This window comes from Oxyura jamaicensis, chromosome 9 (assembly GCF_011077185.1).
Source record: "Oxyura jamaicensis isolate SHBP4307 breed ruddy duck chromosome 9, BPBGC_Ojam_1.0, whole genome shotgun sequence".
NCBI lineage: Eukaryota > Metazoa > Chordata > Aves > Anseriformes > Anatidae > Oxyura > Oxyura jamaicensis.
The window spans coordinates 19,514,913-19,535,047 of NC_048901.1; the positions used below are offsets into that span (position 1 = coordinate 19,514,913).

General features: G+C 37.6%; 1 protein-coding gene across 9 annotated transcripts in view; it reads right to left on the reverse strand.

Moving 5' to 3' along the window:
* NAALADL2 (N-acetylated alpha-linked acidic dipeptidase like 2) overlaps positions 1–20,135 on the reverse strand; it is a 438,092-nt gene that overhangs the window by 156,595 nt on the left and 261,362 nt on the right. For all 9 annotated transcript variants that reach the window (XM_035335008.1, XM_035335005.1, XM_035335007.1 and 6 more), the window contains one exon: positions 18,804–18,923. In XM_035335008.1, coding sequence (XP_035190899.1) covers positions 18,804–18,923 — 120 coding nt within the window. The remainder of the gene's footprint in view (positions 1–18,803; positions 18,924–20,135) is intronic.

The window sequence follows — 20,135 nt, forward strand, 5'->3', positions numbered from 1 at the left end:
GTCTTAAATATGGTATTAAGCTTAAAACAAACTGAACATTTTGTCCCATACTTTTTCCTGTTTGCTGTCTGCTCATCTTCAATACAGTTTTATCAGAGAAAAGTAATTAGTTACACATCAGCCGTTTTTAAAAAAAAGAACTTTTTCACAATAGTGTACTTGGACGATTAAACATAAGCCAGATATATTGCCAGTTCCCTGCACTAGATTTTAGGAACTTTTAATATAAATTGAGTGCATATTTTATTGCCAGATCTTGCTTACCACTGCTAAGAAATTCACAACATTCAATCTAATTAAAAATGAAATTGAACTACAATTCCCTAGAAACAAGGGCCGATTGGACTCAATAAGCTTTACTTAATTTATTCCAGAAAGAAAATAATTGAATTGCTTACAGTCCAGAAAAAAAATGCTTCATTATTTGATGAGCATATAACGCCAAGACTTTCCTATTGCTATTGCATTCCTACATCTTCAGGAAATAGTGCTCACTTTTAAATAAGCACGCAGGAAAACACTGTGTGTATAATAAGTATCATTAAATATTCAGTAAACATTAAAAAGAAGAAACAGTCTGGATGAATGTCCAGATGAGTGACCTCCAAAAAGCCAATAGCATTTCCTTGTTCATACTGAAACTGTTGCTTCTGATGACATTTATAGTTATTTTAGGCTATGTTTAGACTCCATTACAGAGAGAACAGAGCTGAAGATCTGTCATACAAAACACAATTACACAAGCATATAATTAAAATCTTGGTAAATCATTGGGAATAAACTGATTAGACTCTAGGTTATTTTTCATGCATTCTCCAGAACTTTTAATCCAAACCCACCAAACAGCCAATGCAACAACAGCCCTGAGACAACTGTGTGCAATTTCTTTTCCCTTTTTTGTTCTGCTACCTCAAGAAGGATGTTGTAAAGTCTGCACACGTAATTTATAAATACTACATCCCTGCACATGGCACTTTGCTTATGGAAAGCCATGCTGACCAGTCCACACCACTGCCCTGCACCTTGTCCAGGGCACGGATAGCAGAGGTGGTTTTTCTCTGTTAAGGAGACCATGATTTCTGTTATTTTACTGGCCATGCTCTTCACAGCAAACATTTCATGCACCTAGCCACCCCTGCAGGGATGCCTCAGGCCTCTGCAGGCTGTTTCTCCACACCATTTTTGAATGCGGCAGCCAGGAGACATCCCACGCACGGAACAAAGCCTAACAACTTATGTGATGGAGGCTTTTAACTTCAGCTTGGCTGCACGCTGCCGTACGCAGCTTCAGGTGGGGTCTCTTGCACTGGTAGCACCGAGCTGTTGGGTGGGGTGTGCTCAGGGTAGGACGGGTGGAAGGCTACCACCTGCGTGGCACTCCATCACGCTGGGTTTTCACCGCTCACAAAAGGTGCACGTGTTGAAAACCAACCCCTTCCTGCTGCAGCCTCCAGCTCCACAGAGCACTACAGCACGACGCTATTGGTGAATAAGGCTTCCTCAGCACCAAAAGTGCAGCACTCTGTCTGAGGATGTGCCATGAGGCAGACCCCTGTCTGTGGGGGTTCCTCCCTGTCAGGACCCAGCACAACCTCCAACACCTCTCAGCTGACAGGACCCAACTCTCCTTCTGGAAGCTTCTGGTTGCCGGGCAGATTAACTGCATGATCCAATCCCGCTCACGCTGGGGGAGCAGCGTTCCCTGATTGGTGCACTCAAACCTACCAGCTTCGGCTCCTGAACCGCCAGGGACCAGAAGCTGTGCAGCCTTGTAGCAGTCAGACCGGGGAGGCCATTGTTCTGGGTGTCAGAAAATGAGCTTGCTCAGCTTGTGGTGTTTTCTTCTGTTCTATTCTTCAAACCTGAGCCATAATGACACGCTAACTCCATGCTGTTAAGTAGCAAGATGAGCCCACAATACCTGGAGCTCTGTAAAGGGCTGACGAGCAGGTTCCCCCTATGCGTCAGCACAGAGGGCAGGAGCGGACTCCCCATCCGTGTGGTAGCAGCTCGGAATTTAGCTCTTCAGATCCAAACTGAACACTGAAGTTCAATTCAAGACTGAATTTGTCATGTTCAGGAGCAGTGATACTTGAACCTCAGTAAACGGTACCACAAATAAAGTGCAAACAGGTGCATTTAAAGGATCTGTAGCTGTCACTAATGTAAGGACTATTAAATATACGTGTAAAAAAAATTATAAAATACTGGTGCCTATCAATTTAGCCTTTACCTTCCAACCAAGAGGAATTTATATATTTCATTTTGGAGAATTTTCCGTTCTTCAAGGAATACATGTTTTGAGAAAATATTTTAGGGCTTTTGCCTTAAAATATTCTGTGATGTATCCAAACCATGAGCGACCTACAGAGCCTCAGTAACGCCACTGTGGATGGCATTGGGTGCAATACCCTCACACCGACTGGTGTTTCTTCAAGATCATCCGCTATCTATTTGGAACAGAGTGAGATTGTGTCCTGTCTCCAGTGCATTGGCATCTGTCTGACAGAACAGTCATATTAAAACTGATAACCTGACAGCACACAGGAAGATGGACATCTTAAGAAAGCACTAACTACGATTTTGTTGTACTGAACTACACACCAATGCAAACTTGCAATCTTTGATTCTCTGAACAATCTTTTTCAACTTGGATAAGAGATGTAGCCCATATCTGGGGTATCCTTGGCGTGCTTCAATTATATTTTTTCCATTACTCAAAGTTAGTAATGTTGAAATGCAAACAGCCCAAGTCATTCTCTGATCAACCATCTCCAAGATAAAAGTAGGATTTAGACACTGCTAGCTCTGTGAGCATGGATGTTACGTTGAATCTATCAAGATATTAGCAGATGTTCTCACAACCCACATAACAATCAGTCGTAGATTTTTAATTAAGGCACATTTGCTGCCTTCAGTAATTGCATCTCAGGGCATCTGCTAGATTGTTAAAATACAACTGCCTTCATTAGACCTGTGCAAAAAAAAAAAAAAAAAAAAAAAAAAAAGTCTTTAATTATTTTATTATTCTCACAATTACTGTCCGGGGAGATTCTATGAAAAGCTACATTATTTCTTCAAAAGTGCAAAACATGTTCTCTGCTCGTGGAGTATATGTTCTGGGGCATTAACACTATCGGGTTTTAGGCATTGAAATGCCTTGAGCATGATGTAACAGTCTCCTTAGACATTTTAAAAAACAATTGTTACGTATTTTTAAATTTATTTTGGTTTAATTTTGTTTCTAAGTGGAACATACAATGATATAAAGTACGCTATAGGTAAGCCTCAGGCATATCTCTATATAATCTTGGAAACCTACAGATTATTAATTGGTTGATGAATATTTTACTTTCATTCATAGAAGAGAGCAGTGTTTAATTACTTGGTTAGCATCCCTTTAAGTAAATCAATAACTGAAATGAACTTATTTATCTTCCTTATTAGAAAAAAAGTCACAAGCCAGGAACGATGGAAGACATGATCATAAAGAATGTGTCCTAGTGTATGTTATTTTATTTATCATAAATACAAAAATAAGTTACTTAAAAAGTTAGCAATAAAAGTTCTCTATAAATAACAGTACTAACTTCCAATCCTAAACTCCCTGAGAAATGCCCAAATCCAAAATTAGGCTAGTTTCCTATTTTTTTTTTGTTTTGTTTTTAGTTTTTTTTTTTATTATTATTATTTTTCCCTGGCATTTCTGCAAATGGAAAATTTTCCACAAGACTTTTTTCACTAACTATGCTACACAGAACTCATCATGAGTATACATCTTTCATATTGAACACCAGGGTCTCTTGTGGAATATGTCATAAAGTGATGCGTCATGTAAAACTTGAGTAAAGCACAGCTACAGGAAATCTACACAAAAGATAGAGCAGCTGAAAGTCCACATTTCACATGCAGGGGTTTTTGTTTGTTTTCTCTTCCGAGGACCTTTCTTTCTCGCTACTTTCCATTCAGCACATCAGTAAATCAGAGCTTTGGCTCCTCCTGTGACCAACTAAATAGCCCATTTCACCAAAATGAAATAGTAGAAAGAGCTACATGAAGGAGGTCCAAGGTTGAAGTACTTGATGAGAACAGGGATGGCAGTCGTATTACTTTGGCAATCATGAAGCAGTACAAAGTCATTCATTCACCATCGGTTTAGAAACAAAACCCTCCAAAAACAACAAAAAAGCAGTAAGACTAGTATACAATTAGTTCCAGAACATCAATCCAAAATGATGCCCTTGCCTTGTCATAAAAAATGGAGTGAAAAATACAAAACGTAAAAAAAATCTGTCTGAGTTGTTGTCATAAATATCTTTTTATGTGGTGATTAGGAAAGGAAGACCCCAATACCAAAACAAGGTCATACAAAGGGTGGTTAAGAAAGATACACGAGCAACGCTACTGCTCCCCATCATTCCTCTCCCCAGCGAGGTCACGGACAGCAGCCACAGTAAATTCATAGGAGAGACTGACTAGGTCATTTTTGTCTTTCTCTGACAATTACTTGGGGAAGGTAAGGAAAGACTGAAAGAAAATGTCTTTCAGAATCTTCTGTGTTAAAAGCAAATACAGTTCTCTGTAATAGACCCACTGAAAAGATATAGCACCACTTACAGCTCCTAGAACTCCACTGAACTGACTTCTAAACGGCATAAACAGAATACTGTACTGAGAAGAATGAAAAATAGTGAAACCCATGATCAATCAATTGTTGTTACATCTCTGTTGTCTCTTGAGACAGAACTTTCAGTAAAAGCCTTTAAAGCATACATTACCTTCCCAAACCAACAACAAAACAACTACAAGCCCCCAGACAAACAAAAGCTTAAGCACAACACAGTGTTATGCTGCAAGGCCATGCAATGAATGAATGGTCTGACACAGAAATGAAGATGACATATTCCCAGGTGTTCAGCACAGCATAGGAATATATAGAAAAACAGGGAACGGTTCCAAGTTCAGACAGGCAATTTCTCATGCAACATCTTTGCAAATGAGGCAGGGAATTAAAACAGAATAGAAATAGAAATTTCTGTTCTCACCCATTAATTGCTTTTCTCTGGTGACAGATTGGTAGTGAGGAGTAATCTTTGCACTTACCATTGCTTACAACTGTTCAAAAAGGTGAAAAGAAAGCCAGTTCAGGGTTAAAAACAGCAACCTTACTTCTACATCGCTTATTAATGGAAAGTACAACTGCATCTATTATATTTAGGATATAGTTGCATTAATATTTTAACAGTTACATAATTTGGTTTGGTCTGCATATAACTGCATCATCTTTACACCAATTTACCTTGCTAAATTTCAGTAAACTGACAGGAAACTAGGAGAATCAGGCTTTATAACCATGTGTTGTGAACCTTACACTCTCAGGAGATGGAAAATACTTGATACGTTATGATTCTTTTTGATAGGACATGCTAAAGGTTAATCCTAAAATAGACAAAGAACATAAAAAACAGCCAACTGTATGAGTAGAAATCTCATACTCAGAGAAACGAAATAAATAATGTCCGTGTTTCCAGCAAGGGCCTATATGCCAACAGGAGATGCTGAACAGCTGAACAGTTCCGTTGCAAGACTTAAAGATGACGATTTTCAAATATTTTATTTTATTTTATTTGCCAGCACCTATTAAACTGTCCCTTGAAATAAGACTTTGGTAGACAACACGAAGAATGTTCATGTGACATTCCATGAAGATTCGGAGCTTAAAAGCGGCCCTGACAGAAAAAATCTTCCCCAGCCCTGCTGAACTCTTCTCACCCCATGAGATAAGCTCTGATTATTAGAAAATATCTTAGACGTCAAAGTTTGCCTTAGCAACATTTACATTCATTTCAACTCACAATCACTGATGCTAAATTCCAGGTTTATCATGAAAATCTGTGGATTTGAGTACAAGCATTTGTCTACTGGGTACTCCCATCTTTGTATAACCTTTCTTTCAGAGCTGATATCAAATTGGTGATGGTGGTGATGGACAAACACACTTTAAAACAGGGCATTAAAGGGCATTAAGTCAACAGGTTCGTACTGGTTTCTAGAAGAAGTGAATATGAACTCATGCCACCGTCCCTGGGGATGTTCAAGGCAAGGCTGGACGTGGTGCTTGGGGACATGGTTCAGTGGGTGACATTGGTGGTAGGGGGGTGGTTGGAGCAGATACCTTGGAGGGCTTTTCCAACCTTAATGGGTCTGTGATTTCCATGATTCTAATGCAGTAGAGGTACAAATCTGAGTTCCGGGATCAGGTGATAACACAAAGTCTGAGAAATCCTCTCAAGCCATTTGCTCAATTGCACTCAGTTCTAAATTTACAAATCTGCGCTGGACGTAGTTCTTTCCAAAGTCTCTCACTCAGCCCCACTTTTGAGACAGATGCAAAAAGAAGATACGAAGCTTCTGAAGGTCACACGCATGACTATGTAGACGGTAGATCTGAACTGTACTATTTCTACATTAGTGTGTACCTGAAATAACATACAGATTCCTCTTTAAGGAGAGAATAACTGCTGTTTTATTTGCCTTCAGAAGTAGTAGATGAAGTACATATTAAAGAATACAAAGAACATTTTTTTTTAACTTAAAGAATATTTTGCCAATGGCATTTCTTCTATTTATATTCTTTAATATTGCCAAAATTATGGTATATTGCATATTTATTCAGTCATTAATTTCCATAGCCATATGCTTTCTATGTCTATATGCAGCTTGTGTTCAACTTAATTTATAATAAATAAATCTAATAAGTACAAGAGTTATATTCAGATAGTAAAATTCAAAGCCATATATTATCACAGTTGTAATACTGCATTATGACTTCATGTCATCCTTTCTCCTCTAAATCCCATAAAGCAATAAACATCATGTATTACCCATCGGCATAAAAACCCCAGATGGTTTTAGCTAGGAAATTGAAGTACGTGGATTCCCAGATACATAAGCTTTGTCCAGAAAAAATATTTCCAGAAAAAAATATTAACGAACCGATTTCCAAACTGAAGGTGTACCATTTGAAATCAAATTGACTGAAATGTTGGGAAGGCACCATTCCAAAGGCTTAAGTCAACACCAGGAGATCTACAGGGAAGTGCTGCTTCCTGTTTAAGCACAAGGCACACATCTGCCTTTGAATATGATTTTTTCCCCTCTTGAAGTGCAGTTAAAGAATATGGTAATAGCTAATAGCAACGTTAAAGGCATCTCTTTTCCTAGTAGTTATAAACTTTTTCAGAGGCAAAGCCATTCATCATATAACACAACTTGGCCATGAGACATCAACTAACATAATTTCAGAAAAAAAAAAAAAAAACTAAAAAAATCCACTTACATGCGCATTATTTATTTAGGGATCATAGACTTCTGAAGCACTGAGTTTTATTACACTGTTTCTTAGTCTTGAGGCCAAGAGGAAAAGTTCCTATTTTTCTAAGATTCTTAAAGGAAAAAGACTTGTGCTTACCATATACTTGGTACCCTCTGACTTGTGTCATTTACATGTCTGATATACTCTGTGAGTAGGTTGTTATATCTCTTTTGGGTTTGTAATAAGTGGTAAAACATTGCCAGAATTGTAAGTACGTGCTTTCCTCGGTGTGAATTCTGCATCAAGAAATCATCAGTGGAACTCATCAACCACAAGATGATGTGGAAGTTTAGAAGTGGAATACACCAATCCATGAAATATTCATGATGATAATTAAACAAGATGGGCCAGATTAACATTCTCCACTTCAGGAAGTCATATCACCACAGACTGACATTTTTGGTAAAGTCATACCAAAGGAAAAGCTGACTGCGTACTTGAACCTTGTGTGTGGTTCATGTCGGAGAAGGATACCAGGCTGACAGGGAATATTTTTTTTCTGTTCTCATCATAAATGATGGAGATTTTTTTCCATTTAATAAAAACTTCATGACAGAAGACTAAGCAGATGATCATTTTTTATGAAGTGATTGTCTGTGCATTTCACTGCACAGTCTCAGGTAGCAATATTTCACCAGTAACAGCACTGTGCTATGGTCATGACCTCATTATCATCTGAGAGCTTTACCTGAATAAAAACAGAAGACATGGTTTCTTTTGCTAAAGGTGAATTGTTCCTGTAAAACATCCTAAGCAACACACTTAACTATGTTCCTCATGTCACATAAAGGGAATATTCATGTCCTTAAGGTTAAGGCTATGTTTCTATATTCTTCTGAAGCAAAAGCAGAATGCTAGAAGCCTCACCGTATCAAGCTTATTCCTCTACTGAGAAATAAACTTTGTCATATTAATAAGATCTCAACCTCTCATAATTAGCAACTTTGTGATGAATTACATCAAACTGAGAAGGAACGAAATAAAAAAATACTTCGTAGTGAAAATTTCTTTTTATTACCTGCTGTATCACCCATCCTTCCAACACTTTCATTTTTTTGGCTAAGGCAAAAGGTGTCCTTTAAGGATGCTCCCCCTAATGCCAAGTGAAGTACTGTGCAAAAATGACACTTGATTTCTTGGATCTTTTAAAGCAAGATTATTTAATGGGATCGCTGCTACATGTAGTTCTCATGTGAAAAAGGAGGCTAGTTTACAATTGCAAAAGGAATGTCTTCCCTTTATCTCACTTTTTAAGCTTCATGTTTTAAGTCTCTTATTCTGGAGCCACCACATTGCTGGGCACAACCTGCATCTGATATTACAAACAGCCGTTGCAGCGTACCACACGTGTCCATGACACCCTGCATTGCTAGGAGGGCCTGGTCACTAAGAGAGCAACATCTACGGCAGGCAGATGTGTGCTAATTTATAATCTGTTAGAAAGGTTTCTTAAACTCGGAATCCAAGAATCACCTGAACCAGCAGATTTGGACTTGCCTTTTGCTGTTACACACTGTAATATGATAAAGAGGGATGGGACATGGTCAGGCGGTTAAATGGATTAAGTGCTATCTTTTTTTCTCTGAGATCACAGCAGGAGGCCAGACTGAAATGAGTTGTCAGGTCAGTTCCCTAGTGGACAGTTTATATCATAAAACCATCCCATGTAACTGAATACAGCTATAAAAGGCAACATAATCACTTCCCACTCTCAGGAAAACCAAGATTGACTTAGAAATTAAAAATATGCTTCCTGCTAGTGGAAGGGTGGTCTCGCTAGGTCACCCCAAGGTCACTGCTGATGCTGTGTGGTAGGAGCTCTCACGATGGCTGCATAGCAATTTACAGGGGAAAACCATAAATAACTGGTTGGACTGTCAGTGCAGGCACTCCTCCAACCTTCGCAGAATGCAAATATTCTGTCCTCCATCTAAGTTATTACCTGTATCTAGAGATAACCTGGTGGTGCCCTGACAAACCTTGGCCAACGCACATACCAGGATTATTTACAATTGCAAGGCTATCACCAGCAACAGTATATATATATATATATATATATATATATGTGTGTATATATATATATATATATATTTTACCTGATCAAGAACTTGATTTTTAGAGCAATTTGAACTGTAAAATTTTCCATGATCGATGGAAGGTTACTAGTTATTATATGGAATCCTAAACTGGTTTTGGAAAGCAGCCCCCACCAATTTTAACTTCACGTTACGGAGACTGTGCTAATGCAATTTCTGTTTTCATCTCCCAGTGAACATCAGGAAGCCCAGGAATCCTTTTGCATGCAACATTCATGGTTGGCTGTTTGCATCAAAAAGCATTGGATTTTTTTTTTTTTTTTTAATAAAACCACCACAAATTATCACAATTTCAGTTTCAAATATGGAGAATAAACTGCGTTCAGAAGGTTGCTTAGAACCGTTTCCATACTGAAAAAAAAAAAAAAAAACACAAAAAAACAAACAAACAAACAAAAAAAAAAAACAGAAACCAACCAAAAGAAAGAAAACACACACAAAAGCCAAAACCACTAAGAAACATCAGAATATAGCATTAGGACATGTAAGCTTGAGCAAATTGCCATTTATTTAGACCTGGATCTAGACTAACAGAGAAGAAAAAATTAAGTTTGTTGGGCATGTTATTGTCTGGGAATTAACCACTCAGACCTAAAGATGAAATTAAAGTGCAATTTAATTTAAATTGCATTTAATCCAATATGAATTAAAATTTGATATTGAAATGCACCATCAAGGGAAAGATAGAGCACATGAAAAAATAGAATGCCAAAAGCACCCTTCCACCTCTCAAAAAAAAAAAAAAAAAAAAAAGAAAGAAAGAAAAAAAGACCTCCTAAAACCCTGCAGACAAGCAGTTATGTATTTTACCCAGCCATGTTCCACAAAATTCAGCTACAGATGATCTGAAAGGAGTGCATTAAATAACCCTAGGGAAAATAATCAAAAAAATTCTATAGGCTATAGAATATAAAGTATAAAAACCTAATCCCACTGACACCAATGAAAAGGTTGGCTATCAGCATTCAGCAAGACCGTGTTTTTACTCAAAGTTCGGATCACAATGCTGCAAACTACGGGTGTATTTGAAATGAAAGGGCAGAATTCAGATTTTCATACATAAATCACGAGTGCTGATTTTATGAACCAATTCTCACAGATGAATTTCTAAAGCCATGCAGAACTTAAGTGCCATTCCAGCTAAGTTCTGGACCTGGCTACATTTCCTAAACTGTATGACAAGCTTCAAAGCTATTTCTATTCACAGAACTCTCAGGATTACTGAAACAATTTTTGCTTAACTATGTTAACTCAGACGCATTTTAAAGTACAGACTAAAAAAATCAAAATAAAATAAAAAAGCAACAAGGCATGAGTAGTTAAGTAGCAGTAATCTGCAATGTTCTGATTTATCAAAGAAAATGTTGGTACCAGGAACAGAACTATTTACTTCCATACTCTCAGCTTTTCATAGTTTCAACAGTAATGATTTTGATACCTTTCAAATCAATTCTCAGATACATAAATAAATAAATCGATTATGAAGAAATAATTACTTTGAAACACAAAAAAAAATACTAAAAAAGCCTGAAAAGGCCATCCCTTTAACAGCATAACCTCTTTTTAATGAAACCATAAACCCGTAATTACTACAGAACAAGTTGTACAATGCAAACGTACAGTGAGGGGTGTACTTACAAAGAAAAAGAAAACTTGTCTGAAGAAAAACGACCTTGTCCTCTGGTCGCTATAAATTTAAGAAATAACCAGCACGTATACTGCTGGGCTGTAATTACCCCTTGCAGAGCTGTTTGGGCGGGCGGTTGGGATGATGAAGGGCATGGGTTGCATTGCTCCACCTCCGTCAGTATCTGGTGCTTTCAAAAAACCTCCAGGCAGATAGGCCAGGCAGAATGAGGCTCTGTATCTTCACTCCTCATCTCTACTTAAAGCTTGTATACACTCCATTTTCTTTTGCACTTTCTCAGCTGTTGTTGAAATCAAACAGTATGGCCTGGAAACACTGGAGATGAAAATAGGCCCAGATAATTTGTCTGTCAGTGCCTCTTTTGTGAAGCCCAAGTTCAACAAATGTGAAGGGCCAGCTCAATTAGCAGCTTGGGCAGGAAAAAGAAAAAGAAAAAAAAAAGAAAAAAAAAAGAAAAAAAAAAAAAGACCTATAATTCCGTATATATAAGCAGCAGAAAAAGAGCCAAGGGCACTGCCAAAGTCTGGCTAGTGCATACTGCATCTGCAGAAAACCAGATGTGAATGGTTTAGACTTTCTGATGGAAAGAGAAGGTGCGTCGGTCTTTCCCATTGCCCTGCACACAGCGGCTGATCAGCTGTGTGGATCTAAGGCTGCGAGGTACAAATTGAGGCAATGGATTTCTTTGCTCGGCTCTGCTTCAAAACAATTGCCTCACAGCAAAGCCATTTCACTTGACTTTGCACCATTTATCAGGACACCGCACTCAGTAAATTGGATGATTGCATTTACTACTCACTTTTTAAGGGCTTGATAAAACAGAAAATTATGCTTGGGCTTCACACCTCTAAAATCCAACAAGAGCTTCAGAAGACCCCAGAATCAAATTTTTTTAATGAGAGTCTGCCGTCCTCCATTTCTTAATGGAAGCAGCCACTTACACTCTCACTCAATTTAAGTGTATTGTATTAAATGGAGGAGACCTGCTATAAAATGGTCATCCCACTGCCTCAGGAAGCAGTGATTCATAATAGGAGCTGGAGTAATTTTTCAACAGATGAATTTAACGTTGTGCAATTAAACAGCCAATTGAGCATGTGAATATTTAGAATTATTTTCAGAAGAGAAAAACTAGTGGTCAGCATTACTGAAAATAACAGGACTACACACCCAGTATCTAAGAGACTTCAGGAACTTCTGTATCACTCCAGAAGCAAAAGAGAGAATAGGAACTAGAGCTGGGAATACAGGTATGCATGCAAAAGAGCAGTGACATCTCAAAACCTGGAAAAAAACTTTGTCATCAGAATTGCAGAATAATCAATATCTACCTTTTCTTATTAACTTGTATGTCCCCTTGTTTACTCTGCTAATAGAATACTTTTCCTTCTATTCAAACATACCAAGGGTTGTGTAATGAAAATGAAATGAGTAGTAACCCAGCGTCCTTTTACTGATGCAACCAAAATGTTAATTGCTAGAGAATATCGACAAGCTGTGCTACAACTGCGCTTCCTCTCAGACATCAATTGCTCTTCTCCTACCCCACCCCTTACATACTCATCTTTCTGCTTACAAGAGGTCAATTACTTTCCCCCAATTTTGCTGCCTAAAGAAGGAATTATTTCTCTACTTTTATTTGCTGCAGTGCACTTGACTAAAGGGATAAGAGCAAATTTTTTGTCAACTATTTCAGATTCGTATTTTAAAGCTGTTTCAGAAGTTTGCAAATAAAAATTATTGATTTCAGGTTGAAACATTAAGGGATGAATCTGCGTGAAAACACTTTTTTTTTTTTTTTTTTTTTTTTTTTTTTTAAACCTCAGGAACGTGTAACTCAATGGGCTGGGGGTGAATTCCTCAGTCACCCAATCCCAGAACAGACTGATGACATCAAGGCAGGGTGTATCCACGTTTCTCTAATTAGCTGTTACTGTTTGTCCCTTCTGTTCAAAAGAAAGAAATACTCTTATCAGTCAAAGCAGGAGGAACGTAACTGAAGTCCATCTATCAATCATTTAAATTTGATATGCTTTCAGATGAAGGAAGGCCCATGCTCTTTCTTCAGAACAAACAAAACTTCTCAGTAATCACGAAACCAAATAGCTTATGCGTTATCATTCCATGAGTCATGACATCGGGAAGAGGTAAATAGCTGACCAAAAGCATCATCAGAAGCAGGATTGATGGCAGTGTGAAAACTCAATTACATAAACAGGTTTTTCATACAGACTACTTGCCAGTAAATTTCGTGAAGGCCTTGGTAAAGAAGGTTTTTTGGTATAGGAAGGGGAGAAAAAAAAAAAAGGTAGCCTTTTTCAGACTGGAGTGTTTCTAATGGATGAAAGAAGCTGAGAATGGGAAGGTTAGGAACAGGAGTGATCTAAACCTGGTAATATTTGGGGGAAGGGGGGATAAAGAACACAAATAAAAGCAAGAGACTTGAAGGAGGGTATCTCCTATAAACTCAGGGCATACAAAGGCTAATGGAAAAGCCCTGCTGGGCACATCCCCAGCACAAAGGGCAAAATTAACAGGATTTGCATGCAGTGTTGAATGGTGCAGTCCTGGAAAACATTATTGAGGGAAATTATCAGATTTCTATACTTGAAGTCCTTAAAATAGATAAAGAATTATCAGGAATCACATATAAGCACATCTCCCCTAAGGAATGGACTATACGATCCCTTCAGATCCAGATCTCCAGGTCCAGTTTTATATGCTTCTATAACTTTTATTCATACCTACCTACACCTCTGGCCCCAGTTTCCACATAGGCCTTCATAAAGGGATATAATATTATATATCCCACAGCACTCACATGGGAAATAGGTATATAAACTCTTTATATGCCTTGGGAAAAAAAAATCATCCTACAAAATAATAATAATAAAAAAAAACAGCATCCTTTGTAAAGAAACATATACCAGGTGTTTAAGATCCCTGAAAAACTATGTAGTTTATAAATATATACACATGCATGTATATTCATTCATATGGACACACACATATATGTGTATGTATATAAGAGGGGGAGGAAAGGAGGGAGGGAGAGAGACCTAGTTAAATGGCAATTTCAGATGTCATCTTTACAGTTATATCTGCTAGCCATAAAACATGACGGATAGAAGAACACAAACTTCAAATGAAAAAAAAAAAAAAGAAATAAACAATGTAGACAGTAGAAACGTGCAGTGACTTTTTCCAAAGTAAGTTGATTTAAAATGCAATTTTTAAATAGAAACCTTTTTGCAAATGGCTTTTATCCTAAGACTGTTTTCTATTTCCTAAATCCTTGTAAGTGCCTACCAATAACCTCTGCGTAAAGATGCAAGCATCCACACTTCTAAACTTTATGACAGTTAAAAATCAATTGTATGAATATTTATGAAGACTGTAAATTATTAAAATAAATACAGATATTTACACATCAGAACAACATCTTCATTTAATGGATGTGAAAAAAAAAAATGTTAATATGTGAACACTGTAAAGATGAAGTGGTTTGGCCTTCAGGGCTTTTGTTACTCTATTAAAAGTTAATTTAGGATAGAAATTATGTCTTTTCCTCGAATCCCAAAACCAAAAGATTAAATCACGATCAAGACTCACCACATTCTTCAAAAAATGAATCTGGTCATGATATTTCCAGAGGGTGAATATTGAAATTACTGTGGAGTTCTTCCTGAAAAAAGACACCCTCCTCTGGCTTCTTTTATGTGTTCACAGTCATGACATATACTCAGACAAGCTTTAGGGCAGAGCAGCTGTGTGCTAGTGAGGTGGTTTAATCAGTCTTTTTGTCACCACACATTTTCTGCTATTGGAAGAGGATGTTTCTGTCTACAAACACAGCAGGCAGCTCAAGCTGCTCTTTCCAAGGAAGGTATTTTACATCACAAAAGTGATTTGCTTAACCACTGGTAATAAGTTTCATTATCTTCCCCCACATTTATGGATTCTTCTTATTCAAGGACATAGTGAGTGTGCTGTGACCTACTAGTGGATGTAACTAGCTCCTGAAGTTCACCAGTGATCCCAATACCCTGAGTTCCACCAGAACATAATTTCAGTGACTTTGGTACATTTTCCTTATAGCCAGAATGCCAGAAGGCCGTCACTTTGAATTGGAAGGTGTGAGGAAACAAGTATTCCACCTTCGCTCTGGAAACTCCGGTTCCAGAAGGTGTGCTTCACTTCCATTTTAAATTTGTCTAGTTTCATCTCTCTCCTTAAGAATGCTTTTCTTGTTCCAAATCCATTCCACTCTTTACTCAGCAATAATCTGGCTCTTAAAAATGTCTCGGTTTGTAGCCACAGAATCACTTTAGGAGTAGCCGTAGTAGCTTACAAATTGTCCATCGGTTATTCAGTGCTGTGCCTGGTAGCAAAAGACTACTAGCATCACAGCCATACCAAGGCTGGTATGGTAAGTCATATGAGTACTCCTTGTATGTCCCCCTGTTCAGTCAGCTGCTTTTTCTTGTGTTGCTACAGGAAATCATCCAGGCAAATGCTGGGAGTCATAAATTCCTAAACCTTTTGGTTGCCTTTGAAAATGACTCTGCCTTTTCCATACTATAACTTCCTCCAGCCCTTGAGGAAAGGCTATCACATCTATCATTCTTTTCTCCCACTTTTAACATTCATTTTAAAATAAACATGATAAATACTGCCAGTAACACTATTTTCCCCAAAATATTCAAATTTCTGTCACAGGCATATTTCTATGAAATATCCCCTTGATAACTGTTTATTTTATTTTATTTATTTATTTTACCACCACATGCTTTTCTTTTTTGTTTTTTCACATGCATGATAAAAGCACTGAAGTGTTCTTCAGTTTTCATGGTGAGCTTTCTGTCAGCAGCAGTTTATCGTTTCTTTCAGCCTTTTTCCAATGGACACAATAGGGAGAGAAAGAATAAGTGACATTTAAAAATAAATAAATAAAATGAAAACACAAAAGGTGAGAATAGGAAGAACATAGAAAAAAAACAGTCTAGATGGCAGTGAGAGAAACAAAAAGCATACCCTTGCAAAGGAAAATGCAAAACTGAAAAACAAAGCCAAGATTAGAAATTGTGTTAAGATAAAACCTCTTTAGGCATCTCAGTGCAGCATCTATAAAAATAAGACCCAAATCCCAAGTAAGATATTTGTATAATATGAAGTAATAATAATGAGAAATTAAAAAGCATTAGAATGTGAAAGATGCAAGTTAAATATAGAAATTGGAAAGAAAAACAGTGAAATATTATATATATATATATAGTAACAGCTCTGCTATGAACTAGTGTTCTGTTTTAATGTGATGTTAAACCAAGCACGTGGACAACAGAGATAAGGAAAATATAGGCAGAGGGAAGCATCTGCTAAAATAAACTCAGTAAATACAGAAACAAAATTTAGGGGGAAAAGAGACAAAAAGTGGATTCAGCGTTGAGATATGGGCCCACTTAGACTAGGAGGACTTGCTGTTTAATGCAATCTTTCTCTTTTATTTCAAACATTCCTTACGAAAGAAGACTATTTCTATCCTCTCACATATTTTCCTCGTACTTTTAAAAGATTATGGCCATTTCACAGCCAAAGAGACACAATCTATATCAAAAAAAAAAATGTTTACAACCTCAAAAAGAAGAAATAACAAATAAAGGGCAAGCTTGCCACCTGCGTGAGCAGAACACAAAACATGGGTTTGAGGAATTGCTGTTTTGTTTGTTTTGTTTTCTCCTCAAGATTTCAGTAAGCATTATTAAAGTGACATCAAATACGTTTGGGTGCCCTGCCATCTTAGCTCAGATCAGGAGTGTGATTTTTCTGATCATCACCACTCCCCACACATCAGTTCATATTGTGTCATGCTCTCTGAACATGCAAAATGGATGCTTTTGGAAAAGTAGATGAGCACCTTTAGTACACTTCAGGTACCAATTAGCATTTACTCCTTTGGACTAGACTGCAGCAGATCCAGAGGAAAGCTCCTGAGATGTGCCCAGTCCTCAGCACCAACAGTCTTGCCCTCCTTCAGCTGCACTACTTGGTAATTCAGTTGTGCAAGTACTTGGCAAGTACATACAGGAACAGAATTAAATTGGTTAAAAGTCCATTGCAAAGACACTGTAGACAATGCTATTACAGCAAACTTTGCATCTCTATCAAATTCCTACATTATGAGCCCCAACTGCTATTTCATTATTTTTGTCAGTCAGCATTGAAATGCAGTGCAAGATCTATGGGTGGAAATAATGCACAACAGCCAAGTTCCAACAATGATAACTGACCTTTCACGAGCATAATTAGATTGCATCTAAATAATTCAGACAAAGAGCTAAAGCTGCTCAGTTGAAAATGGCATTTTTTATTGAGACAAATATTATTCCTATAGAAAAAAATATTAAGTGCTTATTTTCTGAACCTGTGTTGTGGTCCCCGATTGGGCTTTCTATGGCCGACAAAGCAGATCCTAATTCTGTTAATTATAAGATCTGGAGTTATTGTTGTTTTATAATTGCTTCTGTGGATTGGGAATGAATTGTTTAATTATTTATTGGGCTAGTGTATTTTCTGAAAGGCAAAACAGCATTCTGTTTATAAAATATTAGCAATAGAAGGCCGTTGACATTCAGAGTTTAAATGTTTTATATGTTTAGTCTATTATATCTAATGTGCCAGTGGACTATTGAGCTCAACCTCTGCGCTCTCTGCCAGGGCTGGACTTACAGGAGAATGAGCAGACACACATATACACAAGCAGCCCTCCCCACATAATTGCGACCAAAGAACGTGAAAGTAAAGAAGAACGTGGTGCTCATTCTGACCTGCTGGTAGCCCATCCACAGGCCAGTAATTTTACAAGGCCCTGTGATTTTACAAGAGTGACGGACCATTAATGGCAGGGAGGATAAATGCCCATCTGTGCATCTCAAGGTACACAGCAGAAACACCATGGAAATTAGTGCTGTTCTCCAGCTCATGCTGTCCCTTTCTTCCCTCTGAGGTGGTAAGGATGGCAGAAAGAGCTAGGAAGGCAATAGCACCTGCTCCACGGAGCACAGCTACAATCTGTTTCCGAGGTTTAACAAATCCATAACCAACAGCATTAGTCCTCCTGTAGCGTTTGCTATCACTTACAACCTCACAATCTCAGTGCTTGCCGCAGCACATCTGTAGCGAGACCAAAAGCACTGGGGTTTAGACACAGCCCACGGGGACTAGAAAGACCCCGTAAGCCGAAGGTCAGGTAAGCACGCTGTGCGCTGCTGCTTCTCCCAGCACACTTAACCTACAGCCAGCAGCCCAAGCACCACGTACAATCAAGTGGAAACAAGATTTCCACGGTGTTACATGTAAAGTTTTAACAAAGATCCAACCACTCCTAATCTCGGCTGCCTTTTTTTCCCCTTGTCCTTTATTATTTCTTTTAGGGATTTCTTTATTTGCCAAATGGTTTATAGTACACCTGGGAAAATACAGCATCGTACTGGGGCACTGTAAAATATGCAGCAAAATAAATAACTGTAACATGTAAGAGGGGCTGTGGATCCAAGTGCCTAGCATTAAGAATCTGAATGCCAGTAAATCCTGACTTCTTGGGGTAGAATGAAAAAGGCCTAGCTTTGGTATTTTGAAGCACACACACAAAATAATTCATTTAAAATACAGCAAGAATAAGACTAACCTTATAAAGTAAAGGTGATTGTCCTAGCTTCAAAAGTGCAATTTTTTTGGTCACGTTTGTAATGGCTTGAATCCGGATCAAGTCTTCTATGGTCCCATACTGTATATCAACAAGTTCTGCCTGTAAAGAAAAGGCAAAATTCAGATTATACACCTACAACCATGCGTCAGTGAGGGTGCTCCTTGCACAGAACCAAAGTTGTCTGCATGAGTACAAGCTGCTGGGCTGAGTTCTGCGAGTACCTTAACCCCATTTGCTAGTCATGGCAATAGTTATAATAGCAAAGAGCTTGAGAACTAAAACTGACAAATACATTGCTGCCTTTTGGTTTGGAATCACAATTCTTCAGTTGTGATAGAAAATACCTTCCCCCCCCCCACCCCCCTCCAATAAACGGTGCTGATTATGATGAGAATTTCCCCTCATTAGCTACAGGAATGCATTTAAACCCATGTAAGGGATAATAACTAACCTCTACTTATTTTCTTAAAATGAGATGGAGTCTTGTAAAGCATTTCAGGAAAGAGTGAATGATTATATGGACCACAAGACAACATCTAAAGATACACACTCTACCAATACAAAGTTTTAATTAGGGGATCTCGTATGATCCTTAAACAACCTTGCTTAATTTTTGAAGTATTTTCTTATCAGTTATCCAAGCATTAGATAACCACATTTACAACTGATTACACCACTCTGATGCTTAAACTTTTCTATTAATACATATTTTTTATATTATGTAAATCAATTCCCAACCAACTACAAAATGTTTAAAGCATGAAGATCTTCAGCACTTCAGTTTGGACACTGCAAGAGTATGTAGGCTACGTTATTATTCAGTGTCAAGCATTGGCTGTAAAGGAAAAAAAAAACAACAAACTCCAAGAAGAGTTTTCAAGGACCTAATATGCATACATAAATAGATTTACGAGTAAACATAAATAGATTTATAAATATGAAAGCATACATAAAGATTAATAAATATACACACAAAATTTAAAAATGACCAAGGGCATTTTTCTCACACATTTATAGTACTAAATTCTGGCAGAGAACACGTATTAGGATAATTATTTTTTTTTTAGAATGTTGTGAAGTTTTCAGTACATCATAAACAAAATTCTGGTACCTCTAAACTCCTTACACAGTATCCACATGAAACACAAACATAAGAAAACACGAGAATCTTACATGAGTGTTTAAAATTTAAAATGAGATGAGCAGTACAAGATGGAAAAGCTTCTCTTTCAGTTCAGTTTCAGTAACTATGGACTCACTGCCAAAGGCAACAGTTCTGGTTTTGGACATTTCACACAAGCTGTTTAAATT